At 41.8% G+C, this 21458-nt stretch overlaps 8 protein-coding genes across 8 annotated transcripts; 5 read left to right on the forward strand and 3 right to left on the reverse strand.

Moving 5' to 3' along the window:
• Positions 1-516: 516 nt before the first annotated feature.
• On the reverse strand, positions 517-2039 carry pfa4 (putative palmitoyltransferase with autoacylation activity Pfa4; the record flags this gene model as incomplete). The annotated part of the gene is made up of 5 exons (XM_056650738.1): positions 517-920; positions 995-1073; positions 1129-1428; positions 1481-1652; positions 1705-2039. The coding sequence occupies 5 exons, from the start codon at positions 2037-2039 to the stop codon at positions 517-519; spliced, it is 1290 nt and encodes a 429-aa protein (XP_056515588.1).
• Positions 2040-2279: 240 nt separating this feature from the next.
• NUU61_000155 (putative DNA mismatch repair protein) lies at positions 2280-4979 on the forward strand (the record flags this gene model as incomplete). The annotated part of the gene is made up of 3 exons (XM_056650739.1): positions 2280-2686; positions 2739-3124; positions 3175-4979. The coding sequence occupies 3 exons, from the start codon at positions 2280-2282 to the stop codon at positions 4977-4979; spliced, it is 2598 nt and encodes an 865-aa protein (XP_056515589.1).
• Positions 4980-5569: 590 nt separating this feature from the next.
• On the forward strand, positions 5570-7368 carry NUU61_000156 (MFS transporter; the record flags this gene model as incomplete). The annotated part of the gene is made up of 6 exons (XM_056650740.1): positions 5570-5772; positions 5829-5931; positions 5981-6337; positions 6402-6829; positions 6908-7052; positions 7117-7368. 6 exons carry the CDS (start codon positions 5570-5572, stop codon positions 7366-7368), a joined length of 1488 nt encoding a protein of 495 aa, XP_056515590.1.
• Positions 7369-7573: 205 nt separating this feature from the next.
• NUU61_000157 (uncharacterized protein) lies at positions 7574-8523 on the reverse strand (the record flags this gene model as incomplete). Its single annotated transcript, XM_056650741.1, has 2 exons — positions 7574-8299; positions 8356-8523. 2 exons carry the CDS (start codon positions 8521-8523, stop codon positions 7574-7576), a joined length of 894 nt encoding a protein of 297 aa, XP_056515591.1.
• A 924-nt stretch (positions 8524-9447) lies between these two features.
• Positions 9448-9837, forward strand: NUU61_000158 (uncharacterized protein; the record flags this gene model as incomplete). Its single annotated transcript, XM_056650742.1, has 1 exon — positions 9448-9837. One exon carries the CDS (start codon positions 9448-9450, stop codon positions 9835-9837), a length of 390 nt encoding a protein of 129 aa, XP_056515592.1.
• Positions 9834-10420, forward strand: NUU61_000159 (DUF1295-domain-containing protein; the record flags this gene model as incomplete). Its single annotated transcript, XM_056650743.1, has 2 exons — positions 9834-10042; positions 10198-10420. 2 exons carry the CDS (start codon positions 9834-9836, stop codon positions 10418-10420), a joined length of 432 nt encoding a protein of 143 aa, XP_056515593.1.
• Positions 10421-10695: 275 nt separating this feature from the next.
• On the reverse strand, positions 10696-11980 carry NUU61_000160 (D-isomer specific 2-hydroxyacid dehydrogenase family protein; the record flags this gene model as incomplete). The annotated part of the gene is made up of 4 exons (XM_056650744.1): positions 10696-11279; positions 11351-11634; positions 11702-11768; positions 11833-11980. The coding sequence occupies 4 exons, from the start codon at positions 11978-11980 to the stop codon at positions 10696-10698; spliced, it is 1083 nt and encodes a 360-aa protein (XP_056515594.1).
• A 6980-nt stretch (positions 11981-18960) lies between these two features.
• On the forward strand, positions 18961-19557 carry NUU61_000161 (uncharacterized protein; the record flags this gene model as incomplete). The annotated part of the gene is made up of 1 exon (XM_056650745.1): positions 18961-19557. One exon carries the CDS (start codon positions 18961-18963, stop codon positions 19555-19557), a length of 597 nt encoding a protein of 198 aa, XP_056515595.1.
• Positions 19558-21458: the final 1901 nt, after the last annotated feature.

Raw genomic sequence — 21458 nt, forward strand, 5'->3', positions numbered from 1 at the left:
TGTCATGGCGGTGCAGCGCTCAAAAGCGTTGCCCAGCAATACGATGGCCCCGTGCTTGGTACTCAGCCAGCATATATAGCTGGTCTAACCATTTGAGCCTGCATTAGTTGAAAGTTTTGTCAAGGCAGCAGTTGATGATCACGACGAAAAGTCTCGGATTTCAGCTTGGGGATAGTCACTGAGAGCCTGGATATCTATGATGGCAGGGTACGTTGAGGCCAACAATGATATTCTTGATAACTGCGCCGATGAGCGGGCGGTGGCATGGTACCGTGTCAACTTTGGTCGGATACGCGAGGAAAAATTCGACCCCTTTGACAGGCGTGTCTCGAAGCGCCTTGGCTCCGGAAAAGAAATGTCGGTAGATACAAGGGGAAACCTTTGATCTCAGCTCCCCAGGAATTGCTAGGTCCAATTCATGAAAGAACGTCTGAATGATTAATATACATAGCTGCCCCGGTTGTATAATACATTGCCCTTGCAAGCTCCATATCTGAGATTCGGCTATGACTGCTGCTACTGCCTGCGCTGTTGGACCAGGACTGCCAGCGGCACCTCTTCTTCATCATAGAACTCCACATCCTCATCGACACCGAAATCGCGTAGCCGTTCTCCCTCAGCATTGCGCCAGGATTCTTCGCCTTCGTCAGCGCCGTCGCCATACGTAGGCCCAGATGGTTGCTCGTCGCTGTTCTCGTCATCCTCGCCCTGTTCATAGCGATCATGAAAGCGTTTTCGGCGCTGGACGTTTGAGTAGAATTTTGGACGGTCCAAGTCTTGCATCTTGCGGCGGTTGAAAGCTTCGATCTCCTCTCGCGCCGACCCGTACGTTTGAGGCGTGTGGGATTCATCAGGCAATGATGGCCTAGCCGGGAGAGGAATCCGATCGGGATCTGGTGGAGGCCAAGAAACACTTGGGTCTTTGGTGCGCATCATCAATAACTGGACGGACACCACGAGAAGTCAAGAAAGAAGAGGGATAACAGGAGCTCACCTTCAAATCCATTGACTTCGAAATTCCATCCAGTCTGACGATTGGGGGTGGCGGCAAGTGGCCAGAGCCAGCTAATAACCTTTGAAAAAGTCAGTCAATCAGCTCAAAAACGGAACATCGCATGGTAGGCTGACATTCGAGCTCCCGCCCATTCCTTGCTTGATATTATCCCAAATGCCGATATCGTACGGAAACTCCTGCTTCTTAATCCGGATTTGAATTCCTCCAGGGCCCTCGAGAAAGCCACCAAGGACACGAGCTCGTCGGACCAGGGTGGCATGTCTCTCAATCTCCCACGACTCGATGGTAGTGGTGTTGGAGCCGAGAGACCAGATAGTCCGCACCAGCAGAATAAAAAGCGCAAATACCGTTAAGCTATTTGCAACAAGTAGAATAAATAGATGAATCATTTGCCACAGAGACGGCCCGAGATACTGGTTTGAGGTCATCAGCAAGTGCGAACAGAATAAGTGTCGATCTACTTACGCTGGGGAGGTCTCTGCTTTTCCAGACAATTGCCGCTCGCTCAAACAGCAGGGTCTCGAGGTAGGACATTCCAACAACCGCATATACCAAAAAGCGCATGAAATGCGGCAATGTGAAATGTGAGACACAATTGGAGGTCCAAGGACAGTGGTGGTCCATCTTGGGGATGCATCTGGAAAATGTAAGCACAGATATCAGATCACTTAGTCCTTTCACATTCAAACCTCTTGCAAGTTTTGCAATGATGAGCTCGCGGCGGTTTCCAAGCCTCGCATCTACGACACCATCGTTGTCGCCCAGTAGCCTGGTCTTCCGGATAGAGCGTCGGGCCAGGACCACCCAAGTCTTGGGCGGGAAGACGGCCCGGGTCTACAAAACACGTCCGATAGTAGCAGATCCAGATGCACGCGGCGAAAATATTTATCGCCCAGACCTCGTTCTTTTGGAGTGGTGCAGACTTGAAGTGCAGGAAGAAGTACTGCGACGTGTACGCGAGGAACCCGATCAGGATACTGACGGCAGGGATTGCCAGCTTTGACACTGAGAATTCACTCCACATTTCAGCGTCCTCGTCCTCGCCGGTTGGAGAAGCCGTCGAGTCGCGGCGTCGGCTCGGACGTGTTGTTTACTGGACGGATGACTAAGGCGGTGTGCGTGGAATTACGGCTTCACCTTGCACCTCCATGATGCTTCATCCAACACCCTATATTCAAGGACATTTACCCGAAGCAAGAGTTGCATAGCCAAGAGTGAGGCTGCAGAGAGCTCGAGCAATGAAAAGTTGATTCTCACCACCAGGATGCCGATCGCGGCCCTCCCCCCAACGACCATCCGAGCGATTGGTTCCGCATCGGTCATCTCAGATCCATGCTCCGTTGTCAAGGAACTTGTCGATAATGCCCTAGATGCTTCTGCATCGTCGGTGATGGTTGAAATGTCACAGAATACCGTCGATGTAATTCAGCTCAAAGACAATGGTCACGGCATTTCGTCCGAGGATTATCCAAATGTTTGCAAGCGGACTTTCACCAGCAAAATCCAGACTGTGGATGACCTTAGGACGATTGGGGGAGCTTCGCTGGGATTCCGGGGTGAAGCCTTGGCCAGTGTTGCGGAATTGTCCGGAGGTGTCACCATCACCACGCGTGTGGATTCCGAAGTCGCTGGGTCATGTCTCAAGTATGGAAGAGATGGAGAACTGACTGCGTAAGTAAATTTTTCTGTCGAGATTGTGGGAGTTTTGGTTAATCATTTTTAGGACGCAACGCGTTTCTCATCCTGTTGGTACGACTGTTCGTATCACGGACTTACTCAAACACATCCCCGTGCGCAGGCAGACCGTGCTCAAGAGCGCCGCCAAAACTCTCGCGAGGATCAAAAAGCTTCTGCAAGCATATGCCATGGCTCAACCTTCAAAGCGATTTTCGCTGAAGGTTATGAAGGCGAAGAACGAAAATGGTAATTGGATGTACGCGCCAGGCGCAACTGCATCCCTCTCGGACGCAGCCATGAAGATTGTCGGCACGGAAATATCATCCAGCTGTATGATCAAAGAGGCCTCGATTGCGAATGAAATTGGGGATGGTGAGCCCTCAGATAAGAAATTCTACCAGCTGGTTGCATTTCTCCCAAAATCAGACACTGGTATGTCATGTTCCACGCACTGACAGTCATAAAGTCATTGACGGTTATAGACCCCGTCAAAGTGCACAACGTCGGCCAATTTTTCAGCGTCGATGGCCGACCTCTATCCACTAGCAGAGGGATCGGACATGATGTTGTTAAGATGTTCAAGTCCTACTTGCGTGCTGCTGGGTCAAGAGCCGGTGTGTCCAAATCGGCCACCGATCCCTTTCTTTGCGTCCAGCTTCAGTGCCCCCGAGGAACGTACGATGTCAATATTGAGCCAGCTAAAGATGATATCTTGTTTGCGGATCGAGATTTAGTCGTGTCGTTGGCAGAACGTCTTTTCCGCGACCATTATGGGGAGATAGAGGGCCATGACAAGCCCGCCCTAGATGCGAGGAAAGGAATATCCTCACAAGCTGCCACTATCAAACCTGGCTTTGAAATATTAATGGCTCAGCGTCGCCCTGAACCTGCTGCCCTGGCCCAAGAATCAGCGAATGATGCGGTCGATCAAACTCTGACCAGTCCTGTTTCGCACAGGTGCTCGCACTCTCCAGATACTTCTTCTGTGAATTCTCTCAGCAGTAACACCCCCCGAAGTATTAATCCTCACCAAAACGCCGGGTCGAAACGAAATACTGAATTCGTCAATCCATGGTCCATCACCAGAATCAATGCATCATTCTCCACGCCACGTAGGGAACAAGTCCCTCCATCGAGTACCACTCCTCAGAACTTCTTGACTGGCAGCCCACAAGAACCCGTACCAAGAAGGCCCGGGCCAACTACTTCCAATAACATAAACCCTCACAGCCCTGAGCTGCCCAGTCCCCCGACCTCGAGGGTTGCATCCACATCACCGGTGCGACGTCGTCAGCGACCCCCAGAGCCTGCCGAGTCATCTATCCGGGTCGATTCACCAGACAGCTCCAGAAGTGCCGCAAGGAAGCGTGATAGGGAAAGATATGGAAACGGGGCTCTCGATACCTGGTTTCTGAAAACCACACAAGCATCCCTCGGTCATGATACCGCGGAAGATACTCCCATGGGAGAAGAAAACGAAGTCCCTTTATCTCAGCTTTCCCAGGGGAGGTTTGACACACAGACGCAAGATCCTTCGCCAGGCGATCGGTCAGCAGTTTCTAATCCGAATATTCATCTTTCACAATCCATAAATAGTGGCCGAGGTTTCCCAGTGCTTGAAAAATGGGCGGCCAGTCTACGCGAAGAACCCAACACCGAAGCCTATCCAGGATTGGAGAGGGCGCTTGACTTCGAAAAGCGCAAGAAGGAGGCAATGCAACGACGCCGCACGCACACAGGCAACCGGGACAAACAGCCGGTTTCTGAGATTGGACATCCCAGCCAACGCTCGCTTCATAGCAGTCGTTATCTTGCCGCCAAAGCAGCATTAACGTCCGAGCGCAATTTCACGACCGAGTCCATCTCCAGGATGTCACTTTCTCCACACGATCCACGAGCGTACCTGATTCACCACCACGCCCAACAAAACTCACAAGATGGCTCCAAGGCTCGGCGAATTCAGACTAGCCGCTTGCCGTTCGAGAAGATACCCGAGGGCCACGATTTGCATAAAATCTGCTTGCCCCAGTCAGCGGATTTCTCTCATATATCGGGTGCTTTTCAACATACCATGCAACATGATCTATACGCTGAATGTGGAATTGAGGACGGGGCATTATCCGCGTCTCATGTCGATGCTCTCTTGCCGTTATGGAGTCGACGCTTGGCAGCCATCATCAACGAGCAGTACAAAACCAGAGACACATGGCAATCACCCGAATGGCAGATCGATCTTTCTTCCGTGGTATTCCAGCACCTACGGAACTCTGACGAGTGTGGAGATTGAAGTGCATCGATTGAGCTCGGCTGCTATATGATTTTATGTTTTGTGTCTTTGTTTTGTTCAAAGTTATATATCGAATATTGGCGCACATCATACCCCTATTGTGTCTTTATTAATATTATGGCATCATATCCCTTCAACGAAGCTTGCAATTTCAGGTAGAAGACTGGCTAATAATTAGAGGGCCCATACCACCATCCCTCTTTCTGCTGACCAAGATGGAGAACACGATATACCCCTTATTTAATGACCTAGCAAGGGATTCTAAACACCCGTAGACAGAGATGATGTTTGAACACAGTGGGCACATTTCTCGATCGACGGTAAGCATAGGCCACGCCGGAGAATCCATTGCCTAAAAGGGAAGTAGTTTTCCGAATTCTCCGTCCTGGTGAGCAAACCATTTTTTCGAGGATTGACTATTTTATATTTCTTTGAAACAAGTCTGAAGTTTCTCTTTCTTTCCTTCTGTTACTGCTCATGATCAAAAAGAGAGGGCCCGGTCAATAAGGGGCAACAGGTAATTTCCATCGCTTCTTCGGATATATACATCTCGTTGAACCTCTAGTGTACAGCAAACTCGACACTCCAGAATGAGCAGAGGAACTACAAGCACAAACGAGAAGACACATGATGTCGAACCAGGTCCGTCACTATCCACCTCGGGCAGTGAAATCCCACCCGATTCGAATGAAGTAGACTGGGATGGCCCCGACGATCCTCACAACCCACGCAATTGGCCTGCCTGGAGACGAGGCATGCTTGTCGGCATAATTACATGTGTTGTCTTTTCGACGTGAGTTCAATTCGCCAGCATTCGCAATAAGATACATTCTGCTAACTCGGTCTTAGATCGATCGCCTCTTCAGCCGTTGCCCCTGCGGTACCCCAAATCCTAAAGGAGTTTCACTCTAGCAACGAGGAGATCGGCACCTTGGTTGTTACCATCGAGGTTGTATCGCGCAGTCACAAATTGAATCGAATACATGGCTGATAATACTTAGCTTCTTGGAACCGGCGTAGGCCCCGTTCTTATGGGCCCCATGTCCGAAGTCGTCGGTCGTCGCGTCATCTACAATTGTGCAAATATTGGATTCTGCGCATTCTCTATTGGGTGTGCTTTAACACCGTCTTTGGGTGGATTGGTAGTATTGCGCTTCTTGCAGGGATGTGCCGCGTCTTGTTCTCTCAACAATGCAGGAGGGACAATTTCCGACCTTGTATCAACCAACCACAGGGGGTTTGCAATGTCTATGTATTCCATGGGCTTTCTGCTTGGTCCAGCCGTGGGTCCTGTCGCCGGGAGCTTCTTAGCTGCGGCGGCGGGTTGGCGATGGGTCTTCTGGTTGTTGCTTATTGTGGTAAGTGAAAACTGGTCTTGGATGTGTGGAAGGCGAGCGACTGTTTGTTGACACTACTTGCCAGAATGGTAGCATGGGACTCATCTGTGCGCTCACATATTCGGAAACATACGCCCCAGTCATTCTCGAGCGGAAAGCTAAGAAGCTGCGCAAAACGACGGGCAACCCTGCATTGTACGCAAAAGGTCAACGTCAGCTGCCAGTCAGCACTGTTTTAAAGCGAGCAATCAGTCGTCCCGCGAAAATGTTTTTATTCTGTCCTGTTGTGACAGGGCTAGCAGTGTACAATGCTGTTGTCTATGGCTTCACCTATCTTCTTTTCTCCACCTTCTCTGTTGTTTTCGAGGGCCAGTATAATTTTGGAGAGGGAAGACTCGGCTTGGTGTACCTAGGCCTCGCCATTGGGTTTTTGATCTCGCTCAGCATCGCCAGCGTTGCAAATGACAGAACACACAAGCGACTAACCAAGAAGCATGGAGCAGCAAAGCCTGAGTAAGTTTGATGGAACTGGTGCTATCCCTTCTTTCTAACATGTCTGAAGCTTTACTAATGACACTGGCACGAATTTAGATACCGTCTAGAGTCTCTGATATACGGCGCCATTGCAATCCCCATTGGTTTCTTTATCTATGGCTGGACGGCAGAGAAGCATGTCGACAGCGCCGTACCCATTGTTGCAACCGGCTTGGTTGGGTTTGGGGTTATGTTCACCTTCGTGAGTATTCCAATCATCGCCAGCTCTTCCTCATCTGCTGATTTTGGTTCTTTATTTTGTCAAGATACCATTCAATGTTTACATGATCGACGCATACACCAAGTACGCTGCCAGTGCAATTGCTGCCGGCAACATATTGCGAAGTCTGTCGGCGGCTCTCCTACCTCTCGTTGGTCTTCCCTTGTATAATAAATTGGGCTATGGCTGGGGTAATTCCCTTCTTGCATTTATATCACTGGGCTTGGGAGTTATGTCGCTCCTCTTCCGCAAGTATGGCGAGGAGTGGCGGGAGAGATTCTCGGTTCAGTTTGACTGAGGTTGCAAAGAGATGGGGGAACGTCGAAGTCATACATCTTGTCTTCCACATCCAAGATATTCATATCAGACGGAGAAGTGTGTGATCCATCAATGTATTCCGAGATAGCGATGCACGACCCTGGAGTCAAGATAAATACAACGACTCGACTTTTGGACGCTGGCCTAAAGAAAGCCTCGATAAAAGAAACATCATACTTTATAATTCAACTGTTGGCCACACTCGAACGATAGTCACCCGCCTGTATTCGAGTATCGGAATGCTCCCCTTCAAAAAACTCGGTCATCAGGCGAAAAAGTCTCTTAAAGCTCGCAGTTGCCTCCCGCAGGTAATTGAAATTGAGTTGGGTCAAACAAGCAGGCGATCGGCCCATGCATTTGACACCAGGCTCATTCTGCAACGCAATCATCTTCTGTGCAAGCGCGCTTAAGGAGTCCAAGAAGACATTGGCCTGAGAGACGAGATCCAAGACCAGAGTGCGTTTTAAAGAGGCGTCGTCTTTGAGCGAGACACAGTAATTGCCAATCCCCACTTTGACGGTTCCGTCGAACCCGGATTTCGCAATGTAGTCGAAGCAGACGGCTGTTTGCTCGAAAACCGTCATGATGCAGACTAGGTCGACGGGACCCAGGCGGCACCCGCAACGGGTTGACTCGAGACAGCTCCTGATCACGTCGCCTGTGACCTTAAACATATCGTCTAGTCGTGGTTTGGGCTTTTCTTGGATTGCGCTTTCGATTTTGGGGACGTGGAGCATTATGTTTGCTCGGCATGGACAATTGGGTGCAGAATGCGAAGTTGGGTGTTGTGTGTTCCCTGAATTAGATAGGGGTGCTGAGTTCGCACTGTCGTTGCTGCTTCCAGACGGGGTCGGCACCCCTGTGGGATGTGATAGAAAGTCGAGATCATTATGGTTTGGATCGACAAGCCTCTTGAAATCTGTGTTACAAAAATGTGCCAGGTATATATATGCAATGGGCAGCTTACATCAAGGCCCATAGCTGGTTCTGGGAACACCCAGTCAAACTCCTCAAGTGCCTGGTGAAAGGTCTTCTCGCACCAGGGATCCATTTGATCATTAGTAGGCGCGGAGTCAGCGGTGGTTCCACCACTACCAGTCGCGGAAAAGATATCGCCGGTCAGATCAACTGGCATCGGGCCTGGGGCTATGTGGCTTGAAGATGGTGATGCAGTGGTAATGCTGGGTGTTGGTTGGTTGTTTGAAGATGTCATCGCTGTTACTTTGGCTCCGGCATAAGCAAGTTGATCACCATTGCCATTTCTGTGATGCGTGTATATGCAATGAAGACCGCGATCGGTACATCGTTCGCAGCTTGGCTGCCCATTGCACTTGGCTTTTGCAGAGCGACACGCCTCGCATGCTGTCATAGGACGGCGAATTCGCGGCTTCTTTGCCTGAGTCTCAGGTATTTGCCAACTCAAGACATCGGTGCCGGGGATCTGCTTCCTTCGAGAAGGTGGCATCGTCTCGGCAGTTTGCTGAGATCGCGACATGGCAGCCAGCGCTGACACAAGGGAATGCCACAAAACTCGATAGCGACATTCGTGGGGTTTGATGCGATGTATGAAGCAGCGAAGCTGCTGGGGATGGCGTCCGTCCACGGGTGGTGAAAGGGATTACTAATTGCGCTTGCGCGATGAGCGGCCACGCGCAGTTGACCTTCAACCACATCGGATACCCTTGATTGCCTCGCTGATTGTCAAGGGCGTTAATACAGTCCTGGAGAATGGAATGGGGACTTGTACTCGGAGCATACTCACGAACCTGGCAAAGCAGTGCAACACAATATCAAGCTATCCTCACATGGACCTCGCCCACTTCACTTCACGCTCCCAATCACAATGAACTTCTCGAAATACACTCTCAGTCAAGAGTTGAATTAAACTTGGAATTCTATCAGTTCTGTGGCATGGCGATTTCACGTAACGTTGACATCGACCGTACTCTCAAAGGGAAAGAGCAGTGGGAGCAACTCCAAACCCACGCACTTCGTCAATGCTTCTCATTTCTCACTTCTCACTACTCACCTTCAACATCGTCCCATCCATTTCACAGCCATGATTGAGGGCTTGGTATTGAGATCAGTTTGCACTGCATTCTTAGGGTCCCCGGAGTTTGACATCCATGTCAGACCTGAAGAGGTTGATATTGTTCAGTCAACGCTGGCTCCGTCGTTAGTACTCTATGTGGGCCTCGAGACAGTGGCCTATGGCATCGCTGCGGCAACAAACAGAGTCGAGGTCAAGGACTGGCTCTGGCCCGTGGCTCTAGTCTTCACCACATACCAGCGCTTGTTTTCACCTTCAACAGGACTGCCTTGTCGTACCGACCTACAGAAATTGCTGCTCAGCCAAGTAACAACGTGGGGTGTGCTTCCTTTTGGCAGCATCGCGCGTCAATCTCTTCTCCGAGGTGGTGAGAATCCCCGCTATCATGCCTCGAAATGAAATTCTGGGTTTTGGACCTTTGCATTCTTCAAACTCTTTCTTCTAGAGGCCGTTGCTTTAACCGTCACATCCATGTCTTTTACAATACCGTGGGACTGAGCGCCAATGTTGTGCATGCGCTTCATGTCGCCGGGATCGGTACTTTCTTTACCGGATGGGGCTGCGAGTTTGTGATCGAACTTCAATTCGAGGAGGAGACCTGTCAGTGCGACAATGATCCTTCTCGGGGTTTGCTGAGACACCTTTTCGGGTGTCGGACTTGGATCTCGCGTCCCTGAGACAGGATGTAAGCTCAGTTCTTCCTTTTCCCATTGTTTTCATGAGATCACCATTGACAGTGATATGCTGACTGCTCTCCAGATACTGGGGTGAAACCCTTGCTCACATCTCATTTGGACTATTTGGGTTCGCGGATTCAAGAAATCCTGTGACCCTGCTTGGGCCCCTGGTCAATTACCTGTTCCTACGCTTCATGGCGACTCCGAGCCTGAATGAAGAAACCCAAGAATTGCGCTTCGAACTTGAGAAGAGTCCCAACCTTGCGCAGCTGAATGAGTGGCTCGAAAGCAAGAATAGCCTCTAGCTCTCTCTGTATGACCTGGCGACGCCGTGACCTCAGAACTGGTTCATCGTAGGGTTTTTGTTGGGGTATACCCAGTTCTGACAGCAATTGATCCGGCACTGGCTTCGCTCAATTCGCGTGGCGTGGAGATGATCCTTGCTTTGCCTTTTCTCTTTTCAAAAAACGATGAATGAACCGTTGGGCTGCCCGGATATTTTTACCCAAGGTGGATTAGTTGAGAAAACTCCAAAACCTGTCTATTCTACTACTTCTGCGATAGTTACAAACGCTGTCAACTAGTAACCCTTACCCCGTCTATATGAATTGATCAACGGTTTCCCCTCTGTCATACGATCTAGGTTCAACCTCACAATATCCAGTGAGCGCGGGAAATACTCCTTACCAACTCCACTAACATGCGGACTAATCTGCACATTCGGCACTTCCCAGAGAGGATGATCCTTAGGAAGCGGTTCGGGGTCTGTCACATCGAGAGCAGCCCCACCAAGCAGCCCCGACTGGAGGGCAGCAACCAAAGCATCCTGATCGACAACCTTGCCTCGGGAGATGTTGGTCAGGTATGGCTTGCTGGTGTGGTGGGTGCAGCTGTGCGAGAGGATGGCGAATTCTTCGGCTCCGAGCAAATGCGTCGTCTGAGGCGTCAGCGGGAGGGAAACCACGAGATGGTCGAGGCCAAGTGCCAGGAACGAGCGGATGGATTCACGGTCTGTTCCATGGTGCCAGGACACCGGGATCGAGCCGTCGGGGTCACCTGTTCCGGGGACGATGAATCCGGTGTCGTGGCGAGACTCTGGGGTTGGTCGGGGGGATGCTGTGTGGGCGTAGACGCTCATGCCCAGGGCATGCGACACGCGGGCAACTGTGCAGTCAGCTATCTGATTCTCACTATCGGCGACTATATGGCTGTAAGTTGAACGGGACTCAACCTACTCTGTCGCCCAATACTGCCGTACCCCAGGATCCCCACTTTCTTGCCGACCTGGTCATGCATGCCTTGCATATACTCGGTCTTGTCGTCCCAGCGATGCGCCTTTTGCGACTCGTACATCTTGGCATATTTTCGGGATGACACTAGCCAGTTCATGACGGTCCACTCCGCAATCGGCGGTCCGTGGATGCCGGAGCTCGTGGTGATTGGGATATTGCTCTCCTTTAAGACTGGGTGCTGCAGGAGATGATCCACACCAGCGGATACCGTATGGATTAATTTGAGGCTACAAGAAGTTAGTTGGAAAGTCCAAAAAAGAAGTAAGTGGAGTGGGACTTTTCCGAAGTACTGACTTGATCGCATCTTCAAGGTCGGGGAGATCGGTGAAAGTAACAAGAATGGTGGCATCGTGATACAACTCTGCATCGACATTAGCATTCACCAACCGAGAAAATCGTAAAAATAATCAACAGCAGATACACACCCTTTGGAACCGGCACACCCGGCGTGGATCGATGAATAGCCACATCGGCGAAACGGAACTTGCGCCGAATATCCTCGATCAGCCATTCGGGCATGGCCTGGTAAAAGACCACGAGCACAGTCTCAGTGGGCAGCGGAGCTTCGCCCATGCTGCAGAATCGTTCAATGCAACTTCAACCGGAGTTATGCGAGGTGAAGAAGGTAAAAAAAGAGTGGGCGGGTATTGGCGATGGGTCTGTCACCGACAGGGCGGGGGAGCTTTTCCCCACATCGGCCCACGCATGCCGGTCGGCGACATCGCTTCTGCGCAGGTTTTTGCCAGAGCCGTTGCTGGTTTGCAATGGGGGATTCCGAGGCTCCAGTGGTTTTGTGCGTCCATGCGCGTTGGATGGTGACAGATCTCTTGCGAGATGATCTCACACAGCGTTCGGGTCATGGTACTCAAGAGATAGACATCGCGCCAAGAGGCGCACACTGTCCGGACTTATGGGAAATAAGCCTGGCTTTCTCCGATTCGATCGGAAAAGCACCTCGAGGTTTTGATGATGCAGGGAGCCACTGGCTGATATCAAGGAACTTCGCTGTCTGAGATATCAGGCGCTGATTTTCAAGTTGAATCTTTGCAGAAAACAGGTCAGGGGGACCCCCTTTAGCTCTCAGTAGTATGTGCTGTAATTGGCTTATATAATATCGGTCACAGTATGAAATATATGGTATCTAGGGCTATTATATTCTTGAAATATTATATTTTTTTATAGAAGCTAATAAATAATACTCGTATTTCTTGCTGATTTACTAGTTTTCTATTTTTTACTACGCTATAGCAAAGTATACTTCTGTTTAGTAGTGATATTATTATACTAGAATCGAAGATCTAATCGATACTTATAAAAGGCCTTCGATCGACAGTTCTGATAATTAAGAAGATAAGGAGCTTATATAATAAGCTCCTATATAAGCGTTATACCCTTAAGTAGACATGGATAAACCCGTCCTATGGGTCAAAGATCTTGACCCATGACCTAAACCCACGACCTATAGATCGGGTCAATAAAATCCTGATCCGCCTATAGGTTAACCTATTTTTGACCTATTTTAGTATAAATTTCTTAATTAGGATAGATAATTTATTTACCTTTTTTAATAATATACTATTATTAAATATTATATAATATATTAATTTATTAATTTAATATTTTAAGGTAAGAATTATATTTTATAATAGATAGATATAGGAGAAAAAAGATATTAGCTAACCCTTTCTTATACTAAACCTAAAAATATATATTTAAAGTCTATAGTAGTATTACTACTTTTTATACAAATAAACTATATATATTAGAAATAATAAAATAGATATAAATCTAATATCTAATATTTCTTTATTAATATATAAGCATATTAGTCTTAATTATATAAAAGAATTATTTTAAATATTTTTCTGGATTTATATAAAATGAAAATATTAGCTAGTTAGATTAAAATTTTTTAGGGATAAAAAGAAAAATCTAGGGGTATTACTCTTATCTAATTATTTAGGTTAACGGGTTAATCTATAGGCTAACCTATTAATCTATTTCTTATTATCTAATAAGCTTTATATATATTAGTAGAGCATCTTCTAATTAGTTATAAAATTTAATACTAGAATAGTACTAAATCCTACTTATTAATAAGAAATAAGTATTAGATCTATATATTCCCTTAAATCTACGATAATCTATTTTAGATTATTTTTTTTTATATCTTAGGTCTTTTATTTTAATATACTATTATTATATCTCTTCTATATTTTAGTTATCTATTTTATATCTTTCCTTTTTTATTAAGAATAAGGGGTTTAAGTTATTTATTTTCTATTCTAATTAATTTCTTAATATTTTTTTAGAATTACTAGAAAGCTAGTAAACTAAATAAAGCCTCTTTTTTATTATATTATTAATACTAAAATAATCCGATAATTAGAAAAAGATTTAGGTAATTTTTAATAGTATAAATAAAGTAGAGTTTTTAAATTAATAGCTTAATACCTAAATTAATAGTTTTTATAATACTATAAAAAAGATAAACTAAGAGAGTCTATAATAGATTAATGTATAATTATAGTTTAATTAAATTATATATTTAGTAATAGGAGAGCTAAAGCTCCTATATAAATAATATAATAAGATTATAAATTATCTAGTCTATATTAAGAATAGGATAATAGATTTTTAATATTATTAGAATCGGAGTATATACTAGAAAGGCTAAAATACTATTAAATATTTAATAATCTGATATTTTATAAAATATATAATATATTATATAGCTATTATTTAATTTATAGGCTAATCTTTCTTTAACTAAGAATTCCTCTTGAATAGTTAAATTAATTATCTAAAAGCTATAAAAATAATAGTTAATTACTATAATATATATTTTATAGCTTTTTTTAAACTATTAAATATCCTAAATTCTAAGTCTTTCTTTAAATAATCTAATTATTATTATTTATATTTAGTTTCTTTTCTTATTAAATTATATAGTATTAAATCTAAAGAATAATCTAAGATTAATAAAAAGATTTATTTTAGAAGCTTTTATTTAAGACTAAACTCTTTATTAGTCTTAATTATTAGATATTACTATTTTAATAAATATTTATAGCTATCTCTAGCTATTTTATTAATATAGACTAAAATTATTAAAAGGTTTTATTTAGCTTTAAATCTATTTCTAGTATATATTCTAGATAGAATCTTAGTATAATCCTTCTTAATATTCTTTAGAAATATTAGATTAAAGACTAAGTATTTATAGTAATAATTAATAATATATTAAATAACTCTATTTTTATTTTAAGTATCTAAGATTCTATTTAATTATTAGATATTAACTCTAAAGTAATAATTATTTAGGTTTTATATATTATATATATAATTTAGTTAAATTTAAAGTAACTACTTAACTAGGTAAAAATAAACCCTTAGAATAAGGTAACTAAGACTATTTAGTCTAAGGAATATATCTAATATATTTATCGAAAAATATAAAAATAAGATATTACGATAACTCTTATAAAGATATATATCTATACTCTTTATATATTAGCTAAAATACTAACCTATTTTATATTTTAGATTAGAAACCTTATAATCTTTATTAATATAAGCCCTTAATATTAGGAGTCTTTTTTTAGTCTCTAATCTAATTATCCTTAATTAGTTCTAATTTAAGATATCCGAATTAGATAGAATTTAACCTTTTTAATACTCTAGTATATAAAATAGTTATAATTAGTCTTTAATTATTTTAAGAGATTAATTAAATAGCTTAGTAAAAAGAAGATTAACGTAATCCACAAGCGAGTGCCGCACATAAGCGAGTACCGTAGCATATTAAGTATATAGAATTTAAATCGATTTATATTCGCTACAACGCCTTTATATACAAAAAAATCTAATTATATCGTTTTAAATACTATAATCTTCGATACCCTAACTCGCGGTAGTCGCTATACTGCGGTAGCGCTCGCTGAATTAGCTACGAAGCTTATTAATAAAGATCTACCGGGGTAGTTGATTAAGCTTTAGAGGCTTAGTACGCTATCGATATTAGTTTACGAGCCTTTTAGACTAATAGGCCTTGATCTTAAGGTATCTATTTATTAGATCTAGCTCGTTTTTGCTTCTATTTCTTATTAGCTATATATAAATCCTTATTTTTATACGTAAGGATTATAGTGTTATATATCGCTAATTAGTAGCCTTTAATAAGTTAATCTAACGCTACGTTAGTTAGATTTAGTAGGCTATAAAAGTAATACTTTAGTAAAGCTTTAATTAATAAAGCCTATTAATATAGCTATTTTAAATTTTAGGGGGTTTTTAGCGAGAATTAACTATTTTAGCTACTCTTAGGGAGTATAGGTGTATAAAACTAAATATTAAGTTTTTCGATAACCCGATCTAGATTATAAGGAACTAATCTAGTTACTATAAAGCTATTTTAAATAGTTTTAGCTTTATTAAAGATTTATAAATGAGTAATTAAATTTATAGCGAGAAAATCGAATTTATTAATATAATTAATACTATATTATATTTATCTCTTAATTAAGCTACTATATATCTTTTTTAAAGATATAAAGCAGCTAATATTAAGAGACTATAGAATATATAATAAATATATTAGTATATAAATTAATATAATATTTATATTACTATATATTTTATTAAATTAAGATATTAAATAGCTACTATAGCTATTAAGGATAAGAAGTTAATATTTACTTTTTATATAATTAGTAATAGCTAATATAAAGATCTTTTTTAGCTAATAAAAGCTAATTTTATCTATAATCTAACTATTTTTGTTAATTTTAAAATACTAATTAGATAGTAGATTATTAAACCAGCCTTTAATATAGACTTTATCTTTAAAGATAATATATAGTAGTAGTATCTATCTAGATATATTTATCGATTTAATTACTATAATCTATTTATGATTCCTAGATTATAATAATAATCGCTAATTATAGTATTTAGATCGAGTAATTACTTTAATTATTAAGATAAGGCCTATTACGAAGTTAGTATTATCGAAGTTATATATATTATTATATAGAATACTATTCTTATTAACTATCTTTCGAATATAGTTAAACTATTTATTAATAATTTTTAGGTCTTTATTTTTAGTATATTAATAATCGTATCGATAAGAGAAATAAGTCTTAATTTTATTATAGCGTTTAATAAAATTATAGACCTAATTTTAGCCGATAAACTAAATAGGGATAGATCTACGTTTAGCTAATAGAATATTAGCTATTTCTTGTATAGCTACTAACTAAAAAGCTACTCTATATCGATCTATAGAGAGAATCTATTAAAAAATTAATTCTTCTTTAAATTAGATTAATTTTTAGTAGTTAACGCGTATATTAGCTCGAAAGGATTAGCTAAAGAGATAGCGGCGAATAGTATATTTAGGGACTTTGAATTAACGCGTTGCTTCACAAATCGAAGGAATTTCTTGTTTCTGAATAGCCTTGATAGCTAGGAAGGTCCTACCCTCTTTCTTGATAGATTTTCTGGTATTTTAAGAGCGAATTAGTGGTATAGTAGGTAGTTAAATTAGGTAGGTTCGCGAAGATGGCGCGATTTTCGTGTGGTGCGGCACTCGCTTGTGGATTACGTTAGATAAAAGTAATAGATATATTATATCCTTAAATTAGCTAAAAATAAACTCTATAAATATTACTCTATAATAGATAATAAAAAGCTCAATAATATCTATATAATTAGTACTATCTTAGTCTTTTAATATAAAGTTAAATTTTTTTAAATTAAAAACTAGGACTATCTTTAGATAGATTATAATATCTAATACTAATGAAGTTTTAAAGATTAGTTTCTAAGCTATTAAGCTAATAATATTTTACGCTTTTAATTAGTATCTAAAATAAAATAATCTTATTAAATTAGCGAGCTTAATATATTTTTTATAGCTAATTCTTCTATTTTAAACTCCTAGTCTAAGATAACATAATATATTAAAAAAGGTAAATTTCTATATATATCTCTATTAAAACTAAGGTTCTAAATAATTATTTAAAACCTTAGTTCTAATCTATTAAGTTTCTATCTTTTTATCTTTATTAGAACTAGGGTTTTAAGGCCTATCTTAGAACCCTAGTTTTAATAAAAGTATTAGTTCTAATCTATCTAAATATTATATTAATTATTATAATCTACTCTCTATCTAGGTATTATCCTAATTCTATTTTATTAGTTCTAGAAGGATTATTAATATAAATTTCCTATATTTATAAATCTTATTTATAATCTTTTTTTAATCTTAGCTATTAATATTAATATTAAATAATTATTTAATTCTATATATAATATTTATTATTATTAATAAGAGGCGTTAAATATATCTACTATATAGGATCTAATAATATTTATATATATTATTAAATTTAAAGTTAAAAAAAGTAGCTTATATTTATTTAAGAGCTTTAGAAATAGGATAAATTAGAAATTATATAAAAAAAAAAAAAACCTAAAAGATTTATAAAGAGATTATATTAATTAGTAATAATAAAAAGGAGGATATTATAAATCTAATAATTATAATTAATATATTTTATTAATTATAGTAAGAAAAATTAAAGAGTAATTATAAAGATAATTATAGCCTCCTATAGATTTCTAGTAAGGTTTATAAACGCCTATAAATATTTAATAATTATAAGCTTTAAAATTAAAATTAATTAATATTTAAAATAATATTCTTTAGAATTATTTTTTAAGAATTATTCTTTTAATTACTATAAAAAATTATTTAACTAAAATAAATATAATATCTAAAAATATAGCTAAAAATAATATAATTTATAAAAGTTATATAGTTAACAAAGTATCTATCTAAATAGATTAAATAGGTTAACCTATTAACCCGCGGGACGGGTCAAAAAAATCTTAACCCGCCCACGGGTCAAGAGGTCTGACCCACGACCTGCCCATAGGCTGACCCACGGGTCGACCTATATGGGTTGTCCGCGGGTCTGTCTAGGTCTACTCGAGATATCTAGCTCCCTGGAAATTAATTATTTGCGAGCTTTCTATCAATGCTTGTGTCGCCCTACTCGTCAGTAAGGGGCTAAGTCATGTGACACTGGATACATAAGGCGACCAGTTTCCGACTGTCCTCGACCGCTTTTCCCTCTTGCTCGCGAATAAGCCAGACAATTCGCAAAGATACCATGAATGGTTACCCTGTGATGCTGCGACCCGAGGGCGCCTCCCGTATAATTTCATTCGGTACTACGGGAATCGTTTGCCAGGATTGTCGCCACCCAGAGCAAGTTGTTAAGGCCCCTCTCAGACACAAGCTTCAAGGTTGCAGTGCGGATGTCATTGAAACAATGCTGCATGAAAAGGAGTTTGCGAGATCATGTGTTGAGCGTGAAAAGCTTATCTACGGAATTCTCCCGAAGGACCCGAACATCCTCGATTGCATTGCAGTCACGGACCATGGCATCCACTTTCCTTTAATGCGACTCGGCAACCTACGCGAATATCTTCAACACCACAATCAAGAGGTTCAAAGCTAAACTCGAGAAAAGTGGATTACAATGGCCGCCAGCGCTATCTCCCTAGTCCATAGCTTTAATGTTATCCACGCCGATATCAGTGCACGAAACTTCCTCGTCGCTGACGACTTATCGATCAAGCTTTGCGATTTCTCTGGCTCGGCAATTAGTGAAAAAGCTCCTCTTGTAGAGGAGGAAGATCGATATCGGATGGCCCCTGATTCCCCACGGTCCACCGTGACAGATATTTTTGCACTGGGATGTCTGATATTCGAGATCACGACCGGTCTGCGCCTATACGATGAAATTAATGACGACGATTATCAAGAGATTGAAAGCCGCTATGCTATTGGTCAATTTCCGTGTCTTGACGGTCTTCCTTACCGAGAAATCATACACAAGTGCTGGACTTGTCAGTACACCAACGTCGACCAGCTTAAGCGTGATCTGCAAAAGAGAAAGGGAGTTGGCCGATTGATCTTGCCTGTTTCTCTTTCAGGGTCTGGAACAGGGGTTACGATGGCAACGCGTCTGTTGTCGTTTGTCACATCGACACTTTTTGCCATCACAATCAGCGGTATTCTGCTTTGGTGGTATCCAAAACGCGGATATTGGAGATCGCAAATGACTTGGAATTAATCTTGGGATAATTCTCCATGCGCAATAATCGGGGTCTACTAGGCGTGAATAGGGGGTTTGATAGGATCTATGTTTGTATAATGGTTTATACATTACTTTTGAGGTATCGTCGTAGGTATGCTGAGACTCGGAACCTTAAAAAGTACTAGGGTATCAGACGCACGACTTCATATGTGATTGGTTTGATGGACGTCTTCAGCACGTCAGTGACTAACTTCAGACACTTGGATATTATTGATGATCAAAAGTGAAAGAGGTAGTGGGCATGGAAAAAGAAAATCCAATCAGTTTTCTTTCGGATGCGTGGATTAAATATAGCCACATCAGGCACCCATCGCAAAATCATTGCACCTATTTATAGTTTGCGAGTTGACCTAGACACTTCTCAAGGACCCTATATCAAACCCCGTTCGAGACCGAGCCCAGAATTGGACACAACAAGAAATCGTGGGAGGCTTTAAAGTCACGCAATGAGACACTGTGTGGCGTGGGATCGTATCGCCTATGGAGTGTTTCCCAAACTTTATCATTGGTGGGCTGCTCGAGAAAACGAGTGAGGCCCCAAGATGGCGAGTATGAAGATGCATCAAAATGCAAAATTGCGTCAAAATACCAAGCTATCAGAGACAACTTATGAAGTGTGGTATTACTGAGAGATTCCACAAGTGTCTTTGCGGAGGCAGACAGAATCGCGTTGTCGATAGCGGTGTCGTCCTGGTCCCGACTCTTTTGCAGAGCCTCGCAGGCGTCTAGAACCAATCTACTGTCTCTGCTGAGACTTACGCGCGGAAGCCTTCTCCAATAATACTCAAGGTCAATTCTCGAAACCAGCAATGATCTCAAGGCCCATTCAGCCGGAACTTTAAGAAATGCAGTTGGTAGAGGATCCTTCTCAAGTTAGAATCAAAAACAATAAGCAAGAATACTACTAACTAACCATGTCTGCACGCCAATGACTTGTGAGTAACAGATCAAGTAGAAATTATAGTCTCTGCCTACTGTTCCATGGCAGGACGTAAAATTCCTTTTATAATAAGGCAAGTTATCCTCCCATTGTTAGCCCATCTTTATCTTGAGTCGAAATAATCCTGTATATTGGCTTATTAAGGCTTATCATGGCCTGCATTCCGTATATCCGGCTCTTATCACTATTTCCAAACTGGATTTCGTCTCACTTCTACTCCCAAGATAACTCCTCATCAGTCTGGGGTACTGAAGAGGAATAGGGCGAAGGGGAAGCATTTCCTAATACTACTCCCTCATATATTCGAGGTGATGGAACAGTATGCAGACCGACGTACACGATGGATCCTCCGCGCTCGAAACATTTACATACGACTAAGGACAGGAAGGAAACAGCATCTGTGTCGACAGATATAAAGGTTCTCTCAGCCTCAAGAGAATCATTGTTCGAAACCTATCAAGCCAAGAGAAAAACTAATCCGGGCTTTCATTCATTTCACTATAGTACAAGTGAGTTGTGTCCCGCAGAAATTAAATAACCTCTTGCCCTAATATGATTTAGGAGACAGACCTCGGAGGCAGTCTACCTACTCGACGGGATCGTGCAAAAGCTCGGATAGCATTATCGAACTTCCAATCCCTCCTCCCGATAAGGCAGTATATTGTCCCTGGAAAGCTCGAGATATTGGATCTTAGGATGTCCAATCAGCCTCGGTCAACTGGAGATGCTTCCCTACTTCCTGGCCTGTCTGTAAGTAGATTTATCTTGTTCTATTTTGATATTGCGGTCATCATCTCCTAGCTAACAATTCACGTATTAGCCGATCCTTCTGGATGTCCATATTCTCGCTGATGTTAAGGAGTTTCTAAAATACCAAGGCGTTATGTACAATCATGATTTAGTCGACAGACTACCCATCCTCTTCAGCGTTGAGTAC

Source organism: Penicillium alfredii (assembly GCF_028826965.1).
Source record: "Penicillium alfredii strain IBT 34128 chromosome Unknown utg000001l_segment0_segment0, whole genome shotgun sequence".
Taxonomy (NCBI): Eukaryota; Fungi; Ascomycota; class Eurotiomycetes; order Eurotiales; family Aspergillaceae; genus Penicillium; species Penicillium alfredii.